The sequence below is a fragment of the Pieris rapae genome, chromosome 1 (assembly GCF_905147795.1).
Source record: "Pieris rapae chromosome 1, ilPieRapa1.1, whole genome shotgun sequence".
In the NCBI taxonomy this organism is placed as follows: domain Eukaryota; kingdom Metazoa; phylum Arthropoda; class Insecta; order Lepidoptera; family Pieridae; genus Pieris; species Pieris rapae.
This window is the reverse complement of record NC_059509.1, coordinates 6,810,655-6,837,170: the sequence shown is the minus strand read 5'-3', so window position 1 is coordinate 6,837,170 and position 26,516 is coordinate 6,810,655. Positions and strand designations below refer to the sequence as shown.

General features: G+C 34.1%; 1 protein-coding gene across 1 annotated transcript in view; it reads left to right on the top strand.

Annotated features, from left to right (window-relative positions):
- The window catches only part of LOC110995795 (dynein axonemal heavy chain 8), a 52,327-nt gene that overhangs the window by 24,754 nt on the left and 1,057 nt on the right, over positions 1–26,516 (top strand). Inside the window, exons 49-90 of the mRNA XM_045628394.1 lie at positions 550–686; positions 944–996; positions 1,620–1,827; positions 2,177–2,438; positions 2,967–3,089; positions 3,709–3,826; positions 4,361–4,456; positions 4,829–4,935; positions 5,086–5,249; positions 5,466–5,666; positions 6,392–6,532; positions 6,739–6,843; positions 7,437–7,621; positions 8,875–9,008; positions 9,604–9,735; positions 10,326–10,528; positions 10,658–10,772; positions 10,985–11,161; positions 12,352–12,519; positions 13,003–13,103; positions 13,409–13,607; positions 13,862–14,073; positions 14,506–14,644; positions 15,055–15,239; positions 15,746–15,872; positions 16,367–16,502; positions 17,160–17,377; positions 18,272–18,514; positions 19,184–19,319; positions 19,446–19,599; positions 20,624–20,743; positions 20,922–20,982; positions 21,081–21,260; positions 21,614–21,726; positions 21,815–21,900; positions 22,276–22,537; positions 23,040–23,279; positions 23,890–24,057; positions 24,262–24,403; positions 24,987–25,176; positions 25,487–25,608; positions 26,260–26,421. Of these exons, the coding sequence (XP_045484350.1) occupies positions 550–686; positions 944–996; positions 1,620–1,827; positions 2,177–2,438; positions 2,967–3,089; positions 3,709–3,826; positions 4,361–4,456; positions 4,829–4,935; positions 5,086–5,249; positions 5,466–5,666; positions 6,392–6,532; positions 6,739–6,843; positions 7,437–7,621; positions 8,875–9,008; positions 9,604–9,735; positions 10,326–10,528; positions 10,658–10,772; positions 10,985–11,161; positions 12,352–12,519; positions 13,003–13,103; positions 13,409–13,607; positions 13,862–14,073; positions 14,506–14,644; positions 15,055–15,239; positions 15,746–15,872; positions 16,367–16,502; positions 17,160–17,377; positions 18,272–18,514; positions 19,184–19,319; positions 19,446–19,599; positions 20,624–20,743; positions 20,922–20,982; positions 21,081–21,260; positions 21,614–21,726; positions 21,815–21,900; positions 22,276–22,537; positions 23,040–23,279; positions 23,890–24,057; positions 24,262–24,403; positions 24,987–25,176; positions 25,487–25,608; positions 26,260–26,421 (6,525 nt within the window). The remainder of the gene's footprint in view (positions 1–549; positions 687–943; positions 997–1,619; positions 1,828–2,176; positions 2,439–2,966; positions 3,090–3,708; positions 3,827–4,360; positions 4,457–4,828; positions 4,936–5,085; positions 5,250–5,465; positions 5,667–6,391; positions 6,533–6,738; positions 6,844–7,436; positions 7,622–8,874; positions 9,009–9,603; positions 9,736–10,325; positions 10,529–10,657; positions 10,773–10,984; positions 11,162–12,351; positions 12,520–13,002; positions 13,104–13,408; positions 13,608–13,861; positions 14,074–14,505; positions 14,645–15,054; positions 15,240–15,745; positions 15,873–16,366; positions 16,503–17,159; positions 17,378–18,271; positions 18,515–19,183; positions 19,320–19,445; positions 19,600–20,623; positions 20,744–20,921; positions 20,983–21,080; positions 21,261–21,613; positions 21,727–21,814; positions 21,901–22,275; positions 22,538–23,039; positions 23,280–23,889; positions 24,058–24,261; positions 24,404–24,986; positions 25,177–25,486; positions 25,609–26,259; positions 26,422–26,516) is intronic.

Here is a 26,516-nt window from a genome sequence, read left to right as displayed (position 1 = left end):
CGTTTGCCCCCTGTTCTATAAAAAAAAACACACCACATCATATATAACGCAAACTTACATATACATAACCCAACAATTACAGTTTCTCGTCCATCGATTCATTTTTAACCACATTCTTAAATTTCACTAACAATTCATAACATTATACATTAAGTAACAATCATAAACAAGATTTTATCAACCTTTCCTATGCTGAAACAAAAGTATTCTTATTGTGCACAAAATAGTTTAATTATAAGTGTTATGTAGAAATTATGTCGTTAAAGTGACGAAAGGAGACTGGGGAGCTGCCCAAGACACAGGGAATCTTAGCGTGGGGTCTAGTGTATTTTCTTATTACCGAAACATCCTTTTTTATGTATACTAAATGTTTTCCTTTCTTTCTTAATTATATTGTATGTGTTTGATAGTATATCTAATCTAGGTGCTAGCTCATGTATATGTTATATTTTATTCTTAAACTTCTTTTCTCTCTTTTTTCTTTTAGTTGGACGATGCCAGTTATCAGTATCAATAAAATTATTTGACTTATAATTGGAAATTTTTCAGGGTTGGCTTAAAAAACGATCACCGAAAGAAAGTGATGCCTTCCGCACAGCGTTCAATAAAGTTTACGATGATGTTCATTTGTTTGTTCAACAAAAATTGCCTGCGAAAATGAAGTTACTAGAAGCTATTTATGTCAGGCAAGTATATATTCTAGTTGATAAAAGGCCCTGGGGCTAGCGCTGGGCAGGCTACTTCTAATAAATTTGCTATATTTGTTTTTTTACGCCGGATTTTTCTTTGCCGATGTGCAGGGATGCCAACAGGCTCGAATTTAATGACGTGGAATAAGCCATGATAATCTTATGTTCCAAAATAAACGTGTTTTTTATTATTTTTATTCGATCTGTGATTCAACGTTCTTTCAAAACCACTTAAAATTAATATTGTATTTCAGGCAATGCATAGATGTGTTGATTGGTCTACTGCAGATAGAAATACCAGGTGGAAGTGAGTATAGATTGTTTTGGATTTACATTACAGATGATTTATCATATGCTCTACATCAGAAATATAGTTTAATTTTTAATGACATTTATATTTTATACGTTTAAAGTATTGAAAGGAAAATTGATGCCATTTGAAGAAGTTAGTTCCAATAGCTTAGAGCATCCGATTAATATTTAGATAACATAAACTTTATTTTTGCGATAGTTATAATAGTCTATATTAAAATATTTGTAGACGAGCCAATTTTTACTTCCATACTGAGTGTTGCTATAATCGAATTTAATTTAGCGCCCCTAGAGCTGGTTTTTAATGTTATTGGTCGGACTTTACCTCCTCTCAGTAATAATATTGCATACAACTAGTGAATTCAGTAGCTTTACTAGGTGTTTGTCAAGTAAAATCTTACGTTACTATGTTTACGGGAAAATCTGAAAAAAAATAATACAAATATTTGTCATAGCCGTCAGAGTTTAACACTGGTTCAGCTAATTGTTAAGCAACTCAAATCCCATTACTTTCTATTTGGTTGGTAGAAAGAGAATTCGTATAACTTAATAAACGACTAATTTAAGATACGCAATATTCCCTTCTGGGAGCGAGAGATCAATGTTTACTTTTATTAGAATTACACACTGATCGTCACCTGGAAAGGCTGTTTGTATTTGCAATGATGTGGTCCTTGGGAGCTGTTCTCGAGTTAGATGCTAGAACTCGTATGGCTGAGTATATGACAAAGTTGCCCGTGAAGATAGACTGGCCAGGCGCCAAATCTAAGGAGTGGATCATGCCTTTTGAGTATATGGTTAATGAGACTGGAGTCTGGCAACATTGGTATCTATTAATTTTCGTTCATACGATTTATTTATATATTTATATAATATTCAATAATACACAGAGCTAGTTTATGTATAAATTTCTGAAGTTTGGCCCAAATTTTACTTTGCATTATTTTTTTTATTGTTATAAGAGAATTTCCGTAGTTAATATCTAATAATTAACCAATATATATCTTATTCGTGTAGATAACTTAACATTTATACACAATAAATTAATGGTTCTAAATTGACATGTTATGCCAGTTCCCAAAGGTAGAACGGACGAGAATTAGCAATAAATTCTCGTATAGATATAGATAGATAGATAATTTTCATATTTGGTTTATGATTTTTTCTTATTTTAGGTCGGAAAGTGTTGAAGACTACATATATCCGTCGGATAGTGTGCCAGAATATGCATCGATCTTAGTGCCGAATGTTGATAATGTTTGCATTTCATTCTTAATAGAAACTATTGCTAAACAAAATAAGGCTGTGTTACTAATTGGGGAACAGGGTACAGCAAAAACTGTGATGCTTAAAAGCTATATGGCGAAGTATGATAATGAGGTCAAACTCTTCAAGATGATTAATTTTTCTTCTGCTACGACTCCTAATATGTTTCAGGTAATTTATTTTACATTTGTATTCCAATTTTATACCGACACGTTTAGCATGCATACGATTGTAATCTAATATTTTAACTAATCCTTCTATAGTTAAAGCTTCTATTGTTTTTGATGGACTACTCAATAATTAGTACAACTTATGAATGGATAAAAATGTGAATTTATTATAGGTATTATTTACATATTTGGTGTTCCTTATTATGAGTCTATTTGTGTTTGAGTGAAATTTTGCCATATTAATGCACTTTTGCCGTGAAGTTGCTTTTTCCAATATTCCGCTGCAATAAAATATTAGGCGTGCTTATGTTCATTTCAACTGTGTATTAAAACTTTAATTTCTTTTGTACTAATGATTTTTATTGTATGTGTGTGTATTTTTGATGCTATCGTGTAAATTTTACTTGTTGAACGCCACGTTCGCATAATGGTAACTAATCCGCCATTACACTGAAAACTGTAAACTTGAATATGTGTGAAAGCCTAAAAACTTATTGGTTTTTTTAAATTAATGTCTCATATTTTACAGCGAATCGTAGAGTCGTATGTAGAGAAAAGGGTGGGTATGACATATGGACCACCGGGTGGACGAGCCATGACTGTATTTGTTGACGATATTAATATGCCAGTGGTCAACGAATGGGGAGATCAGGTATTTCTTTGAAGCTAGTATGTTTACATATATAAATTGCCTGCTCTGTGTAATCCTTGGTTTATAATTAAATAATCAAATCAAGAGGCCTACTAAAGAAGCCTACTAGAGGAGGAGTACTACTAAAAAAACCAAATGTTAAATCTTAGACTTATAAAATTTGATTGTTTTAGTCTGTCATTGTACATATTAATTGAACTAATTTATCAAATCTGTTTCGTACACTTGTTACAGAGATGCCAAAGTTATTTGTGATAAGTTTATTACTTCTCTGTTATCTTCTCTATTTTCTCCTATACAATCATTAGGTTTAGGCATGACCACGACGCGTCGTAACTTTTCTGACTGAAATTTCATTGTATACATAATTTAATTGTTTTGGTCAGTGCCAGTCTCTGTGTTAATTGTACTGTATTTCTTACTCTTGTAAATCAATAATTCAGTTCACTCAAATATATTCACCGATGAATTTATTTAGAAATTTAGTATAAGTACTTCTAGGACAAGTTTTCTACGTTATAATGATGTAAATAATCAATTAAAGATGTAATAAACCTCTGAGGACAGTTTTTTACCGTAAAACATACCAAAATAATAGGAATTTATAAAATACTTTTAGGTCACCAATGAAATAGTACGGCAGATGATGGAATGCCGTGGTTTTTACTCATTAGATAAACCTGGAGATTTCTTTATTATCGCTGATATTCAAATGTTTGGTGCAATGATTCACCCTGGTACGTTTTCAAATCAATTCGTAATAGGTTACCGGTAGAGTTACGTATAATTTTATGGATATAGCATTCTAATGTTTCTATAGTTAAGTTTTTTTTTGACGTTCATAAGTGTACATTATGTTACCTATATGAATAAATAAATTTTGACTTTTGACTTTCAACTACGCTGTGCAACTTCGTAGAAATAATTCATATTCTAGTTGGAGGATAACCTACCAAAATCGGTTGAGCGGAAGTGTTTATTGTAGGGTGTAGATAACCTTTCCAACAATCTTCAAAATATAACTTAATATAGCATTCGTTGCTTTGGTAAATTTTATATCTAGGCGATCCCCCTTGTGTCTAACACATGTCGTTGATTTTTAGTTTTGAGACATGCTTTTCACTTGCGCATAACGATGTTTTTCCTCACAATTCGAGCGAGTGATAAATGCGTACATGAGACAGAAAGACCATTAGTGTGCGGCCAGGGATTGATACGAACTCAGGGTTGAATATAATATGTAGTGGGTATATAATTAATACTTTTCACAGGTGGTGGACGAAACGATATTCCACCGAGACTTAAAAGACAATTCAATATTTTCAACTGCACTTTACCCAGTAATGTCTCAATGGATAAGATTTTTGGTAATTCAATCTTCTATACAAAACTCATACAATTTCTTATTATATAATCCTAAGAATAAACCAGTGGCGCTACAAAAACTTTTTTCGGTCTGGGCCTCATATTGATGTATCTGTGTCATAATCATTTGTTTATCTAATAGGCAAGTAGGTTATCAGCCTCCTGTGCCTGAAGAAACATCGACTTTTTGGGTCTAAGGTATACCGGTTTACTCACGATATTTTCCATCACTGTTCAAGCAAATGTTAAATGCACACATAGTAAGAAAGTCCATAGGTGCACAGCCGGGGTTTTAACGTACAACCTCAGGAATAGTCGCATACTGAAACCACTAGGCCAACACTTCTTATTTGATAGTATATTTAACATTTCAGAGACCATTAGCGCCGGCTACTTCTGTAAGAGTAGATTTGATAAGAAAATCGTTGATTTTATGCCTAGACTGGTACCGGTCACGCGGCTTATATGGCAACAGACAAAGGTAAAGTTTTTTGAAATTACTTGAATTTTGAATTCTAGGGAGACAAATATTTATTCAAGTGTCATATAAGATATATTTAATAAAAATGAGTGTGTGTTTACTTATATTTTTTTCATATATTTTCATTTATTTAATAGGATTTATTTTCAGGTAAAAATGTTGCCGACGCCTGCAAAGTTTCACTATGTCTTCAACCTTCGAGATTTATCTCGGATCTGGGAGGGCATTCTATTTATTAAGAAGGAGGAACTGCCCAGCATAAAAATTGCTCTAAAGTTGTGGTTCCATGAATGTACTAGAGTTATTTCAGATAGGTGAACATTTAATAATTTATAGTAATTGATTATAATTTTATAAGTATTTTCTTATTCCGATATTTTTCTGTCATACAGTACAGTAGAACCTCTATGTTGTATTCTATTCTATTCTATTCCATTCCATTCCATTCCATTCCATTCCATTCCATTCCATTCCATTCCTTTTGAATAACATTAGTTTCTTCTAAGTCTAATTTGTTTATATTGTTCAAGGTTTACAACATTTGACGACAAGGATTGGTTCGTCGCTATGTTCTGGAGGACAGCGGCACAAGAGTTACCGGACATGGTAAGCGAATTTCCCGATGGAGAAACATTCTTCGTGAACTTCCTACGGGAAGCGATTGATCCAACAGGGGATGAAGATGAAGACTTCAGTACTGATGCGCCTAAGATATACGAGGAATTACCTACGTTAGTATGAATTGAGGACACACTGTTTAAAACAAGTTATTATACTTAGTATTGTCTTGTATTAACGTAACTTTTACACATTTAAAGAAAACACTTTTTTAACTGATTAAAGTTATGTATTATTGTAAACTTATAATTATTTAAACACAAATTTTTACAGCGTGCGTGGTCACGGTGACTGAAGACAAACCTGGACCTGTAGAAAAAATTTAGGGTTTCTGCAGAAATTGCTCACTTTGTCCTTCATTTTCGCGGATTGTTTGTGTTAAAGTTGCTTTTCAGCAACAATAATACATAACTTTAATCCGTTAAAAAAGTTTTTTCTTTAAGTTATTATACTACTGCTATTTGAAACTGATAAGATCTCCCTCCTCTAACCTAACCTCCACACAGGTAAATAAGGTAGAGTAGCGACAAAAGGGGTTTTAAATAAAACCCCTTTTGTCGCTACTCTTCTCTTCGAAGACACTCTCTTGATAAAGCTTCAGCTAGCTTGGAACACTGGGCGTCGACTTATCGAATGACGTTAGGTTACGCGATCTTTTACGCCGGTCATAAGGTCGATTTCAGTTCGTTAAATGAAATTTATTTGACGACGTCTGTATCGTTATAATCGTGTAAATTAATACGCGTGAAGTGTTCCGGCTATTTTCTTATTAGTTTTTAATGGACTCTATAAAAACCGTTGACCACAGCTGGATTTCATACTTTGTAAATATTTTTAGGTGGGACTTTGTCTTGTTTAAGCTTGGTCAGTTCCAAGAGCAGTTCAATGATCAAATTCGTGGAGCCCATTTGGACTTGGTATTCTTCCACGACGCAATGGTTCATCTCTTTATTATATCCAGGATTATTAATACTCCAAGGTAACTATTATCAACCGTGCACTGCTAAGTTTCCCAAATCTAAAGAAAATAAAAAATTAGGTTGCCATATTTTCCATAGACAATAAATAAAAAATGGTAAATCGGCCATCTATGTATGATAGAAGTTCTAACATAGTTGCGGTAATAAATATTTTGAATATATATTATTTATATTTATATAAATTTTAATAAATACTTTGTTTCAGAGGAAATGCTTTGCTTGTGGGTGTGGGTGGTTCTGGTAAACAAAGCTTGACAAAATTAGCTTCATATATAGCCAACTTCTCATTTTACCAAATTACTTTAACAAGGTAAGAATATACAACATAGATTTTAAGTAAATTGTTTATTAAAATAAACAAATCTCAGAGACTACTGTCAGTTTTCCTTTCTTTAACATAGGACTACTAATAGCCTACCAATCATGATCGGGTAGAACTGTAGCCGACACGCTAAACAGCAGTTGAGCGTCTATTCTCCCCTTTCCTAAAAAGGGAAGATTTTCACCAGACCCAGTTTAAGTAACTTCATTTACTGAAGCTGGGGCTGGTAGCCATGGTGTCTCCCACCGGCCTGGCAATGACTACATGGGAAATATCCAATCATATTTATGGATGAGTCGCACGCCGGTCGGCGGGATCCGCGTCACCTCTTGTGCTTGTGGCTTAGCAACTGTCAGTTTAAACAAGTATCAAAAACCAATTAGGTAGTTCAAACCGAAATTTGAGTTCTTACTTAGTTCATCTTAGCCTTAACCCTGCCAGTCTTTCTAATATTAATGCCTGGGTTTTGTTCCAAATCCAATCATAATTGCAAGTCTTAGCAGAAAAGAATGGATATCAAAGTCACAATCTCTAATCATAACATGGAAATTCGAAGTGCGATGAACTATTTGTTTTTCCAGATCCTACAATGTTAACAACTTTTGTGATGATATTAAAGTCCTGTATAGAATTGCTGGTTTACAAGGGCAGGGTATAACATTTATATTCACGGATAATGATATTAAAGATGAGCAGTTCCTTGAGTTTTTGAACAATATCCTAAGTTCAGGAGAAATTGCGAATCTTTTCGCCAAAGATGAATTGGGTGAGAGTTTTTAATATATTAGGCGTAAAAGAAGCAGTGTAGCAAGGGTACCTTATTGGGTCGTTCTTCTATACCACGACTTATATTTAGATTCCACATTTGACATTAGCTACTGTCATTTTGTAAAATAATGATATGTTCCACATAATATAGTAGTGTAGTGTGTACCTACACAATAATTTATAAACAATCGCGATTTATGTTTATGTAATCATAATATTGGTGTGCCAATTAAAGACTAAATTATTGATTTTTATTTAAATACAATAATTATTCATAGTAATTATTTATGAATTAGTAATCGCTGCTTTATTTTATACAAAAAAATATATTTTTATTTTTTATTATACTAAGTATAGTTTATAGTTTTTTGTGAACTTTGAGTGAATCTATTTGCTTTGGTTTTCCATCAAAATGGATCCTCAGCCAAGTTCATCACAAAAAGACGTGGATGTTTTCTTGTCCCCAAGAAAATAACGTCCACGAAAAGCTTTTACTGTTACTGAAAAAGTAATGAACTTAATAAAATTAATCGTCATAACTAAATTATTCGTTCAGAAATATTTAAATTCCTGATAAACTTAAACTTAGTTAAAGTTGTAATTTAAACATACTAATATAAACCAGAGGAATCGATCCGGAAATATTCCATTTCCGCATCAAATAATTTTGCAACGTCACTATTTAACACTTTTCATAACGTTGCAACACTGAAATTGTCAAATCTGGAATCGAATTAAAAGTTTTAGTATAGACATTAAATTATTCATTTGTTTTATCCAATTCTTAAGGCATTCAGATTTCAGAATATAAGATTTTCTCCCTAGATATCATTTGCTGCTTAGTAAGTCAATGAGTATTATTTCGGCTCTTTTAATAATAATAATAATGAAGCATATTATTTGGATAGAGCAGTGTTGGCCTAGTGGCTTCAGCATGCTACTCTCCATCCATGTGGTCGAAGGTTTGATCCCCGGCTGTACACCAATATATTTATTTCTATGTGCGCATTTAACGTTTGCTCGAACGGTGAAGGAAACCGGCTTGCCTTAGACCGAAAAAGTCGACAGTGGGGGTCAGGCACAAAAGGCGGATTCACCTGCTTGCCCTATTAGATTAGCAAATGATCAGGAAACAGATACAGTTTTTTTTAATTTGATTACTAAGATATTTACAATATGTCTTACTAGCGCAAGCTCCTCATCCTCTTCATCTTCTTTATATCCATAAAAATCAATGTTTTTTTTCTATAGATGAAATCTTAAACGAACTAACTCCTATTATGAAGAAGTTCGCCCCCAAAAGGATTCCAGTTCCAGATGTCCTTTATGAATACTTTATTATGCGTTCTAGATCTAACTTACACGTCGTATTGTGCTTTTCACCGGTAAATTTGTTTGCAATTATATAGATAAAATAAGTTTTCATAAGAAAATTTTATGCATAATATTTGTTGTTATTTCTTCTCTTGTTTATATATTAAAATAGGGGTTTGTCGTATAGAAATAAAAATTATGAGTTATGTCTATTTTTTTATACTGTATCATAAACAAATAAAAAGAAAACACTTTGTCATAAAAATTTAGGGGTGGACCACCATTATCATTTAGGGGGACGAGAAATAGATGTTTTCTGATCGCAGAACTAATCGATATGTACACAAAACATCACGAAAATCGGTTTCGGAGGAGTTTAATTACAAACATCGTGATAAGAGAATTTCATATATTATATTAGATTATTAGATTCACTATCAAAAATGTATAGTGATATATACATATATACCGATATCAAATCATTTTAAGAACTGGGGTTTATAGTACAATTATGAACAATACTGAAAATGCTCCTGAGACTGGTCGTGTCCCCCTTAAATTTATTTCATATCATCATCAATTTTTTCTATAAAGTATTAGAGAATTGCTATTCCTCTATGGATTTTGAAAAAATCTATATTTAATGTTTATTTTTGTACTCTATAGGTAGGAGAGAAGTTTAGGAGTCGAGCTCTCAAATTCCCTGGTCTCATTTCCGGTTCAACAATGGATTGGTTCCAAAAGTGGCCAAGAACGGCCCTGATTGAAGTCGCTTATCACTTCCTAAGCGAATTCCAAGTTTGTATTATACTTTAATTAATAAGAAGCTATTCATTATTAAAATAAATAATATATATGTAAAGTGACATATTTTGAAAAAACAAAATACCTATTCTCACTCTCCTAGTAATAACGTGATTAGATATTTCAACTTTCGAATCTCTACTAAATTGAATTGAAATTTAATTTAATTTAAATTATATTAAAATAAATCATAAATGTGCATTTTTTTATATTACAAACGTAAATTTACGTGTTGTTCTCACGAGTATGTAAGTGCGTGCTCCTATTTCACCATGCCTCCTGCTGATCAGGACAAATCTTTGTTTTTAATTTATTTTATTATTCTTTATTACTCAATATGTCATATGGAACATGGTGTAATGGTTGCAGCTCCTTACAAACGTTGTGTATAAAAAACTTGGCGATTAAAAAGAGTGGCGGAGAGTTTATTGCCAGTTCTACTCTTCCGTTCTACGCCCTTGATTTGAGAACTGGCACTAAATGTAAAATTAGAATCATTTAAAGTATATTTTGACGTTCATAAGTGTACATTATGTTACCTATATGAATAAATGATTTTTGATTTGATTTGATTTAACTTTTAGGTTGTTTGTACGGCAGAAACAAAGATACAACTCATAGAGATAATGGGCATGGTTCAGGATAATGTCGCCGATACTTGTGTAATGTATTACGATAGGTTTAGGAGACAAACACACGTTACACCTAAATCGTATTTATCCTTTTTGGAGGGATACAAGGTGCTTTATAAAGAAAAACACGAAAATATTGCTGAAATGGCACGAAGGTATTCTTATAGTATTTCCCTCCTTTTTTTTAACATTCTAGACAGTTAGCTAATGAAATGTTATTATATTATATGTTAGTTTTTGATAAATGTCATTTTATAAATTAATATTGAATTAAATATTTTAAGAATGACTACTGGGCTGGATAAGTTAGTAGAAGCGGCTGCTAGCGTCGATGAGCTGAAAAAAGAATTAGAAGTTAAAGAACTTGAAATAAAAGAAGCCACTGCCGCAGCAGAAGAGGTAAAAAATATTAATTGTGTTTTTTACACCATGGAAGAGATTAGGATTATGATAAATTTAGCAAAGCATCAACTAATGTTAACTGTCATTTTTTTTCATATATTATGTTGTATTGTTTCAATATATTAAATGACTTTTTAGCGTTTTAAACTTATACATTTTTGAAAACCTTATCTTTTTTGACACTTTTTGAATTTTTATAATAACCTCAGGTATTAGCAGCTGTCGCAGACTCGCAAGCGGCGGCTGAAGTTGTGAAAGCAGAAGTGTTAGTTGTAAAAGACCGTGCAGTGAAACTCGTCAGCGTCATCGCGGCAGAAACTGCTGTGGCGGAGGAGAAGTTGGCAGCAGCTAAGCCGGCATTGGATGCGGCTGAGGCAGCTTTGCTAGTAAGATTGTTTTATTTATATATACATTCATTTTAATTTCAATAATTACTGTTGAAACTTAAGGATTAAAATTTTCAATGTCTTGAAAAAAAGAAGTTTGAGTTAAGCATGTACGAACAAATGCCTTATGGCATATAATTATATATAATCAACATACTCAAAATTTAAAGTTTGGACTTGTTTCTCCAACACAACGTCTAGACACGACTGCTGATGCTTGCATAGCTGTTGATAGCAGTCGGAATTTTGATAGTTAATTGAGAGCCTTTAATCGGTACTTTAGGGCTATTAAAATTCGTTTTAATTAATTCAATTAGTTTAATTCAATAAGTTTAATTCAATTAGTTTAATTTAATTAGTTTCGTACAATGATTAAGTGAGTTAGTGCCAATTTAGTTGTTTATATGGGAGATACTGTAACTGACTGGGTCTGTCTCTGACTAGTGAGCTAGTTTCTGGAGAAAATTCTGATGAGCCATGGTCAGGTAGTCGCTCATTTCGATTCTGAAATCGATGATTCTGATAGTACAGTGTAAACTCTTCATAACGTTACTCTTTATAACGATAAACTCCCTATAACGTTGGAGTGAGCCCAAATTGGTTGGTTTGAAAAGGTGCGATTGAAAAGGGAGAAAAGAAAAGTGACGTTGGAAGGCGTTTTGAACTAAGTCAATCCACTGTTGCTACCATTTGGAAAAACCAAAAAAACAATTCTACAGGCGGCGCTGGAAGGAAACTTGTCTAAAAAATTAAGAAAGCCAAAATTTGAAGACTTAGATATTGGCAGGCAATGTTGTCGTGGTTTAACAATCAGCGCCAGAATAATGTACCCATCTCGGGGCCAATTGTAAAAGCTAAGGCTGAAAAGTTTGCCAACCAACTTGGCATAATTGACTTTAAAGCATCTGAAGGTTGGCTCGGAAAATTTAAGCACCGTTATCAAATTACGTACGGTAAAATGAACGGAGAGGCGCTGGATTCTTATTAATTTGGTGTTTTTGTTTACTCCATATAACGATAACTCTCTATAACGACAAAAAATGCTCAGTCCTTCGAGTTTCGTTATAAAGAGTTTACACTGTATATGTGAACAAAAAACCCGTAAGGCCGCGCGTATACCGCGCGCGTACCACCACACATTATTGAAAATATAATAAAATATAAATAAAAATTATTTCTATATTTTACAGACTATTAATGCAGCCGATATAGCGACAGTGCGAAAGTTGGGAAAACCGCCTTACCTTATTACTCTTATTATGGATGCTGTCATCCTTCTGTTTAGGAAGAAAATTGATCCAGTCAAACCAGATCCTGACAAAGAATTCCTTATGGCATCTTGGGCGGAATCTTTAAAGGTATCATTAATACAATCGCGGTATAGATATACAGTTACAAAGTGGGCGTCATAACACTATACGTATATTTTGGTTCTTGAAATTTTCGGCATGGTGTAATTAGTTCTAGTACGAAACTTGACCAAAAGTATTTTCTTATTTAGTCACTGTACACTTTTTGCACGGAAATAATAATATTTACAATAAACTTGGTGCAACAGGTGGCCATTTCGCTATTAAACGATCTTTTCCTGGCACCTTAATCTAAAGAAAACGGTAAATAAAAATTGTGAAGAAGTACATGAATGCGAAAACTAATACGAGCAAACGCACAGGATCATTTTATGTGTTGTTGACACAGTTGGATAAATATAATCGCTTCTAGTTATCCCACAAACCATTATCTTGAAACTAACGATCTAAATATGGGCTATGGACAGTAAACTAAATTATTCCTATTTGCTACACGATGGGTTATTTTTAAGATATATTTGGTAATTGCAGGTTATGGCAGATTCCAGATTCTTGAACAACTTGAAGTTCTACCCGAAAGATGAAATCAATGCCGAAATGGTTGATTTGCTGCAGCCATACTTCAATTTTCCGTAAATATGCAATGAAAAATCTATATTTAATATCTATTTCCTACCTGATGACAAGCAACACATTTAACAATTAAGTTTAATTTGGAGTGATTTTAAACACGACCTACCAAGGATTTTCATTTCATTTTTTAATACCAATGTGTATGTGTTGACACTCCGTTGGCCTGTTTAGCCTTGAATTAATTTAAGAATCGAGGATTAGCGTCTATCTCTCTTCCTTCAGGATCACATATGTTATTGTCGTATTTATCGTTTCATCTCAGAACTAGTAAGACATTTTTGACTTTCGTTTATAAATTTTCCAGTCAATATACGTTTGATGCGGCAAAACTTGCTTGTGGTAATGTGGCCGGTTTGATTTCTTGGACCATCGCTATGGCACAATTCTATTCAGTGAATAAGGATGTGTTGCCTCTGAAGGCTAATTTGGCAATAATGCAGGGCAAGTACCAGGCAGCTAAGAAGGAATTGGAGGCTGCACAAGCACAGTTGGAGGCTAAAGAAGTATGTCTTTTGAGCGATGTGTTAAGATAGTGGGCAATATACTTAACTTAAACACTAAATGATAATTATTTTGTATCGAAAGCTCTTAAAAAGAACTAAAAGACTTGTTCTTTTTGATAATAATACGCAGAATTTTGAGACTTAAGCAGAAACTAAGAATTAGAAAGTATAGTGCTTCGACCACAGAAAGTAACCAATCGACTTGACATTTTAATTTAGATTAATTCAAAATTAAAAGAATTTTGATTTTCTAGCGTGAATTACAACATGTACAACAAAAGTTCGATGAAGCGATGTCCCTAAAGCAAGCAGTGTTAGATGATGCGGCCAAATGCCAACAGAAGATGGACGCCGCTACAGCACTTATTAATGGACTTAGTGGGGAAAGAGTTCGTTGGACGGAACAGTCAGCCTTGTTCAAGTCTGAGATTGAGCGATTGGTTGGGGATATATTGTTACTCACTGGGTATCTAATTTACTTCACATAGAAAGATTATTGGCTATAGAATTTTTTATTAATTTTTTGCGACTGCATTTTGGTCGGGGTTTATTCAACTTCAAAAATTTATATTAAAGTTTAAGTTTAATTTTTTAATGTTTGTATGTAGGTTAGTTGGTGTGGGTAATATAATGGAATTCTATCGCATTAGTTGTAACTGTTAAGATAGGAAAATTTACTGGAAATAAATAAATAAATAAAAATAAATAAATAAATAAACAGACAGCGTACGTACATAAAATTCTCGTAATCTAAACCCAGAAACTCCCGATCGATGTGCATGCAAGGTGTTCGATATTTCTAGGTGTTGAAATATGTAATAAGTAACTGAAATATTGACTGTTTGTAATTTGTATGCTTTTATTGGTATTAATTATAATAATTGTTATTTGTTTTAAGATTCTTATCTTATTCGGGGCCATTTAATCAAGAGTTCCGTAACCTATTGAATTCGAATTGGCTTGCTGAGTTACTAAAAAGAAAGATACCTGTATCGATGAATTTGAATATTACTGATCAGCTTACTGATACGGCAACGGTATTTATCTGCAAAATATCATTTTTATTACTACTACACTCCGTCGTAACAGTAGGACGCAAAAACGCCGATGAAAACCCTCAAAATTATTAGTCCATTACACGGCGACCCACGAACAAGCTATATTTAGTGTCAGTCAGTAGATACAGAGAGAGAAAGATAAAGAGAGTCAGAGAGAGAGAGAGTGTTGGGTAAATATAATTGAGGATTCTCGTAATTTGTGTTGTACTGGCGTGCCCAAAGGTGGCGTTTCGTTGTTTGGGACCCTAAGCTACACTTTGGGTTCCAGCGGCAACGGAGTAAGAAATAAACCTTTTAAGATTAGATCGTTTGAACTATCTAGCGTTGTATTTAACTTAATCCAAGTGAATTTAAATAAAAGGCAGTCAATTTAAATTGAAATTACTTAGATTGGGGAGTGGAACTTATGCGGCCTGCCAACTGATGAGCTGTCCATTCAGAACGGTATTATAGTAACGAAAGCTGCCAGATTCCCTCTACTGATAGATCCCCAGACACAAGGGAAGATATGGATTAAGAACATGGAGAGATATAACGATCTTATTGTGACGACACTAAATCATAAATATTTTAGGTTTGTATCTTTACCTTATATTTATTAGTAGCAGCGTTGACCTCGGGTCTTCAGCAGGCGAATTATTGAAATCGTAGCTTCGATCCCTGGATGTGCACCAATGGATTTTCTGTACGCATTTAAGATTCGCATGAACGGTGAAGAAAAACATTGTGAGGAAACTGGCTTGCCTTAGACCCAAGAAGTCTATGGCGTGTGTCAAGCAGGAGGCTTATTACGTACTTGTCTATTAGATTCAAAAATGGTTGAAACAAATAAATCTGAGGCCCACAGCTATAAAGGTTTTCATACCTCTTTCTTTTTTATATTTTACCCTATTAATGTTGCGAATACAAAAATTCGCAATATCCATCTAAAACGTCAGTATACAACTTGCGTACTGGGCATAGTTTATCAAACATTTCAGCTTTGAAATCAGTAAAGTTAAACACGTGTCCCATGCAACTGAACGTGTAAACGTGGCAAATAAATTTATATAAGGTGTGTCTTATATTTATCGATTTCAGAAACCATATAGAAGACTGTGTGTCGTTAGCTAGACCCTTACTCATAGAAGATGTTGCAGAGGAGTTAGATCCGGCTTTGGATAATATTTTAGAGAAAAATTATATTAAAATTGGGTCTTCATACAAGGTGAGCATTATTACCTAAAGGATTAAGTAATTTGGTTTAGAGCCTGTTTCACAATGTATGGATAAAGTGCCAAATAGCTGTGCAACACATAAATTATTCGAAAAATAAAAGTTCCAAATAAGATACTTCGAATTTCAGGACGTATAGCGCTCTCTGACAGTCGTGAAACGAAAAAATACTATTTATCCTACCAATAAGTAACAAATAGCTTATTTGGAACTTATCCGGACATTGTGAAACAGGCCCTTAGAGTGTGATGTTGTCTTTTAAGTAATAGGAGGCAAACGGGCAGAAGGCTTACCTAATGTTAAGTGATACCGCCGCCCATGGACACTCACATTACCAGAAGTATTGTCATTTTATAATTTTGTATTCTGCCTTGACGTTCGATAATGAAACTCAGCTGTAGGTATTAGACCAAGCAACTACTCTGAACACAGACACAGTTTTTTGTATAAACTTTACAAGAAATATTTGTCTTCTTTTTAAAACAGGTGAAATTGGGAGACAAGGAAATAGACGTGATGGCTGGACATAAAATATATATTACGACCAAGTTGCCTAACCCCGCGTATACGCCTGAGATATCAGCGCGAACGTCCATTATTGACTTTACTGTCACTATGCAAGGTGACCCATAAATATAAATTTATTATGAAAAATATCTTAGTGAATAGGTGAAAAAATATTTTTCTATTTTAAGATATCCTTGTCTTTGGGTAATCTTTATGTGGACTAAAATTGTTTATGAATGGGTTTCACAATTAATGTTAAAAGAAATTTATTTCTAATTACAAAAAAAAACTATTTTCTTGAGAAATTTAATATGTATAATGTATATAAGAGCGAGATACAGGTCGCCATTAGCCGTCCCAATTTTAGTCCACTATGTTCACTCTAACGTGCATATTTAATGCTTTTTTGAATTTGTCAAACGCACCAATATTGCGAATTTTAAATGTAATTGATTAAATAATTACACACCCTTCATACCTAGACTTCTTCAAATAATTTGTACGTGGCTTCGGCAAGATAGGCAAACTCGTTCGACGAATATTGCGTGAGGTGTCTTTGATTTTTTAAAATGATAAGCTACTATGGAGAGGGTTATTTAAGAATATTTATATTTATTTCGCAGTATTTCAAAATTTTGGAATATAATTAGACTAGCTTAAAACGATGAATATTTAATATTTAAATAGAGGTCATTTTAGGAGATCAGTTAAAAGTAAAATAAGAAATACATCGAATGGGATCGGAGGGCTCGAATTTCCTTTATTATTCCAGGTTTGGAAGACCAGTTGTTAGGACGTGTAATTTTGACTGAGAAGGCTGAAATGGAAGCTGAACGTACTCAACTTATCATGGATGTCACTGCTAACAGGCGAAAGATGCAAGAGCTGGAAGCGAACTTGCTCCACAAACTAACAACTATACAGGGGTCATTAGTTGAAGATGTGTCTCTTATACAAGTGCTGAATATCACTAAGGCTACTGCTACTGAGGTAAATACAGTTATTTTATTTAGTCAACATTCATCAGCGCTACTGCGATTTAGGAGATAATATTCTAAGGGTGCGTCCACATTTGGCGAATATGCCGCGAATGTGCAGCTCGCATCTTCCATCCGTTTTTAACTGAAATTGCTATCCTAAAATGCGTTTCCTTTTTAGCAGTCTTGAAACTAACCATCTGTAGTAGATTTTGATATAATTCTGGTGACAATTTAAAAAAATGCATGTTGTCCGCTTAATTGATGGCTTTTCAACTCCGCTACTATATTCTGTTTTCTTTTAAAATAGGATTTTGCCACCAACGCCGTTGTCTCTTTTTTTCTTTTTATCAGTAATATAATAGCTAATTATGCAGCAATTATATTAAAAGCTCTAGTGTCGTCCGACATCTTTGAAAGTACTGAGCCAGTAAACGGATCTGTAAGAGGGAGAATTGAGTGCACGCAGATCGCGCGCCTTTTACGATCCTTGCATGAGTTGCGCTAAAGAGGCGCACCAAACCTTTGCCGTGACTGCACGCGTGCATCTCGCAAACGGTTCGCGACACATTCGCCAGATGTGGGTGCACCCTTATACGAATTAATCGCACGACAATTTATACTAAATCTGTAACTCGACTGGCAATTTACCAACATTTTTGCCAAACCAAAGATGATGTATGTTTTTCATACCAATAATACGTTAAAGTATTTTTAGTAAGTGTTTTAAATACTTGAAGTCGAACTATTTTTCGAGTTTCACAGATCATAAAATGTGACGACATTAATTGAGACGACTGAATTAATTATTAAGATTTAGGCCCGTATTCTAGAGAGTCAATCAATAAACTTTAAACTGATTTTTTTAATTTTAAATACGAGTTTTTTATATAAATCATTCTTTTAGGTCAGAGAAAAACTGGATGTAGCGAAAGAAACTGAAATAAAGATTAATGCAGCTCGTGAAGAATTTCGACCAGTTGCAACCCGAGGATCTGTTTTATATTTCCTTATTTGCAACATGTCTCTTGTGTGCAACATGTACCAGACGTCTTTGGCACAATTTTTGGAAAGATTTGATATATCGATGGAGAGATCCACCCCAAGTCCTATAACTTTCAAGAGAATTGCCTTAATTATTGACTATTTGGTAAATACATCGTAATTTATCTAGGTAGTCGTAGCTTTGTTAACGTAAATCCATTGCCCCATGAGTTGATTTGTATAGTATTTTATTGTATTTTAACTCTCTCTTTTATTCTTACTCTCTAGTCTTTTATTAACATAACTTTTACACATTTAAAGAAAAATACTTTTTTAACGGATTGAAGTTATACATTATTGTAAATTTATAATTATTTAAAAATAATTTTAAATTTAACAGACGTTATGCGCTTTACAGCGTGCTTATTTGTGGCTTTGTTTTACTTTTTTGGTGCATTACGAAAACCAACTCATCCTAAGAGGTCCCGTGCATTGATTGCACCAGTCGGCAAAAGTGAAAATTTAAATAGGCGTAAGAGCAAATGCACTATCTTATCCATTGATGGAATTCAGTATGGACTCATCTCCACTGGCTGATATTTGTATTATTGTAATGCTAGCATTCAATCCTGCTAGTTTACAATGTAACCCGACAGGTCGCGCTCGGAAACTTAAACAAAGTTAATTTAGTTATTATCTAAAATCTCTGTTTGAATTCAAATTCATTCTGAAAATTAAATAGGTAATACAGAGTTGTATGGGGTTTCTGTCGTTAGGTCTATGGCCAATCAAAATGACTTTATATGACTAATTTATTGGTAATTTATTATTACAGACCTACGATGTATGGAAGTATATCAGCAGAGGATTCTATGAGAGTCACAAATACCTTTTCACGCTACTTTTGACTTTGAAAATTGATTTACAAAAAGAATACATTACTTATGAAGAATTCCAAACATTTATCAAAGGTAGTTAATTATTATCGATATACAAAATTTATTTACAGATTAGCCTTGTAATCTTTATATTTTGATTAGAAATATAGTGGTGCCATAACGTTTCTTAAAAGTAACGGTAGATGTCGTTGTAATCAGGTGGAGCGGCTTTAGATCTGAACGCATGTCCCCCGAAGCCATTTAAGTGGGTGACAGATATGTCGTGGCTTAATTTAGTGCAGCTTTCAAATCTACGCCAATACACTAATATATTAAACCAAGTCACCAATAATGAGAAGGGTTGGAAGTCATGGTAAATGTTTCTTATGATTTTATATAATATGTATGAGTAATACCGCCACTTTATCGATTTGGATTTCGTCATTAGCGGTTTACTATGCTTTATAACACTTCAAATTACATAATAACTAGTAGCGGGTTCAAGGCACCCAACTCCGTCCAACGTCTCAGGCTCCTCGTAGTACTTGAATACTGTAATCTTATTTGAAAACAATTGAATATGGTTACTTGAATCAGTAATCAATACTGTTCCTGAACGCACCCTCAAAGTCAAGATGGCGCCTTGAGCCCACTTATTTTTTTATTCGTCAAGTGATTATTCCAAAATATGAAACAAATAATAATAATTAACCAAAGCAACAATTCAAATCGACGGTCAATGGATTCGATAACTTTTCCTGATAAGGGATTATATGGGATATATCACTTCATTTTGAACAAAGTCTTTACCCCACCCAGCATATATATATATATACTGGAAGCTTGTAAATTTATTCGTAAATATCCTGATATGTTTAAAAAAAGGAAAGATACAAAGGCCCTTTACTCTCTGAGACCTTCTCGTAAAGGCTAACTGGTTTCACCTATGTCCAGATTGGGATTGCATCAATCAGGACCACTGGCATAGTATATATAAACATAACATAAGGAAAGCAATAAAGATTTGAGTTTGAGTTATCTATATACCACATCTATCCAAATTGTGTGACAAAAATAAAACACAAGTATTGAAAATATCAGCTATAATAAAAAAATTGTAGTATTATAACTCGTATCACGACTGTTTTTTATTATGTTTTTCTTATAGTATAGATACTAAAGGCTTCGTTAAACAGAACGCGTACTTAGCGCTGCGTAATAGCGATGTAGTGTTGAGTTTTACCGTCGCGCTCTCTTCATGTCACCCAAATTAGCCCAACGCTCCTTTATGCAACGTATCATTCGCGAAAGCGTAGTGCCAAGCAGAGTGTGAAAAGTGTGTACGAAAACACTTATTTTCCTAATGACGATATTAAAATGATATAAGTGATTAAAAGGTTTGACAAAGAAGCTCCGGAAGATGAACCCTTGCCTGATGGTCTTCATACATTGGACGTGTTCAGGAAATTACTTGTAGTACGAGCTTGGTGTCCAGATAGAACTTTGGCTCAAAGTTTGTGAGTATTCCATTTTTTTAATTCGTTAACTTTTGTGAATCATCATACTCCATACATAAGTATGCAACTCCAACTTGTGTATTTATTCCAACCCTTTTGCAATTATTATTTATTTCTTTATATATAGTTAACACTTATTCTTATGTAACATATTATTATCATGATTTTTCGATTGCAGAAAATATGTGGTGTTTTCTATGGGTTCAAGATATTCTGAGGCAGTCATCGTTAACTATGAAGTATGTTGTTAATTCAATGGCTTTAGAGTTTGAAACTGTAACGAATCTTCGTCAATCGTTCAATCTTATTTCCCTTACGTATATATTTATGATTACAGGGCATGGTTCTAGAGTCTCGCCCATTGGTTCCGTTGATCGGTTTCTTAGCTATGGGCTCAGACCCGACACCGTCGATTGAAACTACCGCGAAGAGATTAGAAAATCTCTGTTCTTCGATATCCATGGGACAGGGGCAGGAAGTGCATGCTAGAAAGCTGATTGATAAGGGTTTGAAAGAGGTATGGAATTTAAGTATTACCTTGGCATTTGATTAGGGGTTGGTTGGGACTTAATGTCCGAAAAAATTGATTCTGTTTTATGAAAAATATACTCAAAAATGTACAACATCTTCTAATGTTATGGGAGAGCTGGGAATCGTGACACATGTATCTATTCCTTAAATGGGTCCCCAAATCAATCTTTGTAATACATATGTACAGATACAGATAGCTCCATCTGTGTATATATATATATAGATGGGGCGAGAGAAGTTTTACTGCAGTCGTGTGGTCATAAGCACACTCGTTTTTTTTATTACAATTTCTTCTCATTCTCAAATTAGGTTCATACAAACGTATTATGAATTTTTCAGGGTCTATGGGTGCTACTGCAAAACTGTCACTTGGGCCTAGAGTACATGGTTGAGATTATGGAACAGTTTGCTGAACTTGAAAAGGAACCGGAAAAAGTTCATGAGATGTTTAGGTAGATTTTGTAGCTCATTAATTCTCGATTTAAAAGCCCCTTTTTTCTCATTTCATTATCTTTGTATTAATTATTAAATTATTCATAGGTTATGGATAACCACGGAGCCGCATGATAAATTTCCTATCACATTGCTACAAATGGCGATCAAATATACATGCGAGCCGCCATCAGGTAAGTTTTTAATATTTACGTTTTGTTTTTTTTCTAACGCCATTGTCCATAGACAATGTAGACAACATAGAACTAACATGAAACATATTTCTCATTAGTTCTATGTTGGAATTCATCAGAATTCATCAGTAGATTCAAGCGGGACTCGCCTTCATTATTTAAATTATTCAGTCTTAAGGAGAAGAGCTTTTTTATGTCGGGCATAAGGTTCAACGCAGTCTGAGTTTGGTGAAACGAATAAAAAAACGTTCTTTGTTTTCAAACGTGAAAGCTTGCGAAAGATAAAGATAAACTATTTCCCAGTGCACAAAGTCAGTCCTATGCCCCGAAAATATAATTAACTATAATCTATACTCAATTCACAATTGTTTCAAGGTATCAAGGCTGGCTTAATGCGCACGTATGATTCCATGAGTCAAGACTTTTTGGACTACAGCGACAGCCCATTTTACCTTCCCCTTATTTACACAATATCATTCTTACACACTGTGGTACAAGAGAGGCGTAAATTTGGTCCGCTCGGCTGGAATATTCCTTACGAGTTCAATTCAGCCGATTGGCTTGCTTCTTGCATGTTTGTACAGAATCATTTAGATATATTGGAGCCTGGCCAGTCAGTCAGTTGGACAACTGTGAGGTAATAGCCATTTGCTATTTATAAGAATTTATAACATGTAGTTTAGGGTCTGTTTCACAATGTCCGGATAAGTTCCAAATAAGCTATTTGTTACTAATTGGTAAACAGCATTTTTGTGTTTCATGACCATTTTTTGTCAGAAAGAGAATATTCGTCATGAAATACGAATAAAATACTTATTCGGAACTTTTATCTTTCGAATAATTTTTGTGTTGCATAGCTATTTGGTGCTTTATCCAGATATTGTGAAACAGGCCTTAAGTGATGGCTTTTATGAGATAATAACTCTATTAGGCCACAATATATGAAATGTTTTTTTAAGCGATACGTGACATTTTAACGAATACTTAGTTTGAAAAGAATCTTGCTAGTTATCTTGGTTGGCAAGGTTTTTTTGTTGAAATCTTTTCATAGTTGCAAATTGTGGTAACTGGTCTCAAGTTACAAATGTTCAAAAAATATACTTATAAACTTAAATGTTAACATTATAATCATTTTTCAGATATATGATATCTGCAGTACAATACGGCGGTCGTGTAACAGACGATTATGATAATCGACTTCTCGGCACATTCACAAGAGTCTGGTTCGCCGATCAATTATTTGACGAAGATTTCCAGTTTTATAAGAGCTATGGTATCATGAAATTTAAAAATATCCCAGAATATATTGAGGAGATTGACAAAATGAAAACTGTCGATCCGCCTCAGGCTTATGGATTGCATACAAATGCCGATATTACGTAAGCCATTTTATTTTACTTTTTAGTCATGTTTTTGCTGTGAAACATTAATATATAAAATATACATTACTTTTCAATTTTTTTTCTTTTGTGGGACCCCTAAATCCTAGCCTATTGGGCACGCAATCAGGCAGATATCTGACAGAGTGGCTAAGCTGCAGGGGAGTGTCGAAACCCTTTCATAAACAGGGACATTAAGAACATGGAGGGTTGGCGTCTCCCGCCGGGCCCGGGCGACAACTACTCCGGAAATATTGTCATAACATTTATGGGCGAGTTGGGGCCCGCTGCGCGGCGCCACTCGCGTTACCTCTCGTGCTATTTTTGTCAGTGACATGTCTGACGATCTTGCCGCAGAATTTTTCCAGCTGCGATCTGTGCTCAATCAACATGTCGGATAGCCCATCCCGGGATACCCTCATGCCAGTCTACTTATCAATTACTTATTATTTTACTTTATATTTATCAAAGTCGTAGTTTCATGATTATATATTTAGTTTGTAAAACATGTTCGAATTCTAGATTCTTAGACTTAAATTCTGAAACCCTAAGAGGGTTAGGATAATTTGAGTTGACTTAAAAAGCTTCAATATACTAATTACTTTTCTAGGTACCAGCGTAGGGTGACACAGGATCTACTAGACACAATTCTCTCCATTCAACCAAAAGAATCAAGTTCTGGGGGCGGAGAAACCCGGGAGGCGTCGGTGTATAGGCAGAGTAAAGAAATGCTGGAAAAAGTTCCACCCAACTTCGATCCTCACGAAGTAAAAGAGAGGTACATATTTAGTTCTTAGTTCCAGAATTATTAAGAATACCTCGCTGTCCAAATTGATCTTTGAAGTAACAGTTAATGCAGACACAAAATCTGTGTGCTTCTCGAATTTGAAGTGCGAAAGAGAAGATGAAAATTCTAATTAGGTACAGTCCAAATTTTCTTTTATTTTCGAAATTTAAAAAAATGTAATTCGTATAATTTCAGATTGAGACATTATGGTATTCTTAACTCGATGGTAATATTTTTGCGACAAGAAATAGACCGAATGCAGAAAGTAATATCTCTCGTTAGAACCACTTTAAAGGACCTCCTCCTCGCTATTGACGGAACTATTATTATGAATGAAGTATGTTCTCCACATTTACGATTGTATTTCTTTTTAATTAGAAATAATAATATACATTGATTATACGATTGGGAGGACCCGTGCAAGGCTAATTTTCTTCAAGTTTTCTCAAAATTCATAGAGCTGTTCATTTGTGGTAAATGCCTGGAAGAAATCGCTCGCAAGCGATAAAACCGCTAGTTGCTTTTCATTAAATTATGTTCTTTTTTTTTCTTTTATGTAATGCAACGAAGTGTTAATTAATAAATAAATACCTAAAAAGATGTAATAATTTAATAATTAAATGAGGCGTGATTGATCTCTCATTTTTATGATCTAAAAATAAATTGAAATTATTTAATATTAAAATAATTTAATTTTGCTTTTAATTTACAAATAAATATTTTGACAGGCGGGAAACGCACTCACGAGTCCTCTGGCATCGAGAGTGTCCATGGGCGGCGGTATCACTTAACGTCAGGTGAGCCTCCTGCCCGTTTGCCCCCTGTTCTATAAAAAATTATGTATTTCAACTCACTTTAAGATTGTGTCGATGTCATATTTTATACTGACGTATTAAAATTGCTAGTTAAACATATTGTAGGCCTTGCGTGACTCCTTGGACAATATTTACGATGCCAAGGTTCCAAAGATATGGCTGAAGAGCTCATGGTCTTCATCAACTCTGGGTTTCTGGTTTACTGAGTTTTTGGAGAGAAATATCCAGTTCTCTTCGTGGTGTTTCCAAGCACGACCTTTCTCTTTTTGGATGACTGGATTTTTTAATCCTCAAGGTTATTTTTTTCATTGCTCAATAATCTACTCAAGGACTCTAAGCACATAAATATACGTAAAATGTGGGTTAGGCATTTGCTTTATACATTTCACCTGAAAGTTATGGGTCGACTTTACGGCGCAATTGTTTAAGCAAAGTGGGATGTTTTAATTCCTTTAAACAAACGCAGTAAGCATATATTTTTAATTAGACTTAAGTCTATGAAGCTTCGACGGTCTTTCAGACACCTTAATACAATCAACATCTACAAGTCCAGCAATCAGTCATGAAAAGTTTTTACATAATTAATTATCACATTAATGTATCAGGTTTCCTGACGGCGATGCGGCAGGAAGTGACTCGAGCCCACAAAGGTTGGGCCTTGGACATGGTTGCTTTACACAATGACGTCACTAAATTTACCTACGAGGAAATTAAGGCACCACCACCGGTAAGTCCGCCAATTTGCAGTTGATTTATTTACATTTGTCTTTAAATAATAATAATTATAAGCCTTTATTCTTCCACATCCTATTTACATAAAATAGATACGAATACAATTTAAACTAAGATGCGGCCCTGTCCGGGAGAAGGCCTCCTCCAACTTTTTCCACCCTAATTTGTGCCATCCAATTTCTTCGCGATAATCAGCATTTAAATAATGTAAACAAAATATAGAGAAACTCTTTTTTATGTGCAACAATCAGAAGGCGATTAAGGGGGCTTTTCCGATAATTTTAAAACGCCGACGTAATAAACGGTCGAGTCAATCTTTAAATAAAATTTATAGAATTGTGCCTATGTATTAAAAATGTATTCTAAATATGCCGAAGTTTGAACACGCGACCTTTTAAACTGTTCAATATAATATTAAGGGCCTGTTTCACAATGTATGGATAAAGTACTAAATAGCTATGCAACACAAATTATTCGAAATATAAAAGTTCTAAAAAAGATACTTCGCGTTTCATGACGAATAGCGCTATCTGACAGTCGTGAAACGCTAAAATACTGTTTATCCTACTAATAAGTAATAAATAGCTTATTTGGAACTTATCCGGACATTGTGAAACAGGCCCTTATTAATATTGGTAAATTCCAGGAAGGCGTATTCGTGCACGGCTTGTTCCTCGATGGCGCGGGCTGGGATCGTCGGAACTTACGATTGTGCGAGTCCACGCTAAAGGTTCTATACACCGCACTGCCTGTGGTTCATGTATACGCCATTAACTCTACTGCACCGAAGGACCCGAAACTTTATCAGGTAAAACCCAACTATAGCTAACTATAGTTTTAAACCTTAATGGTATTTTTTTAATGTTTTGTCGAATATAGACGTTTGATTATAAAATAATTACT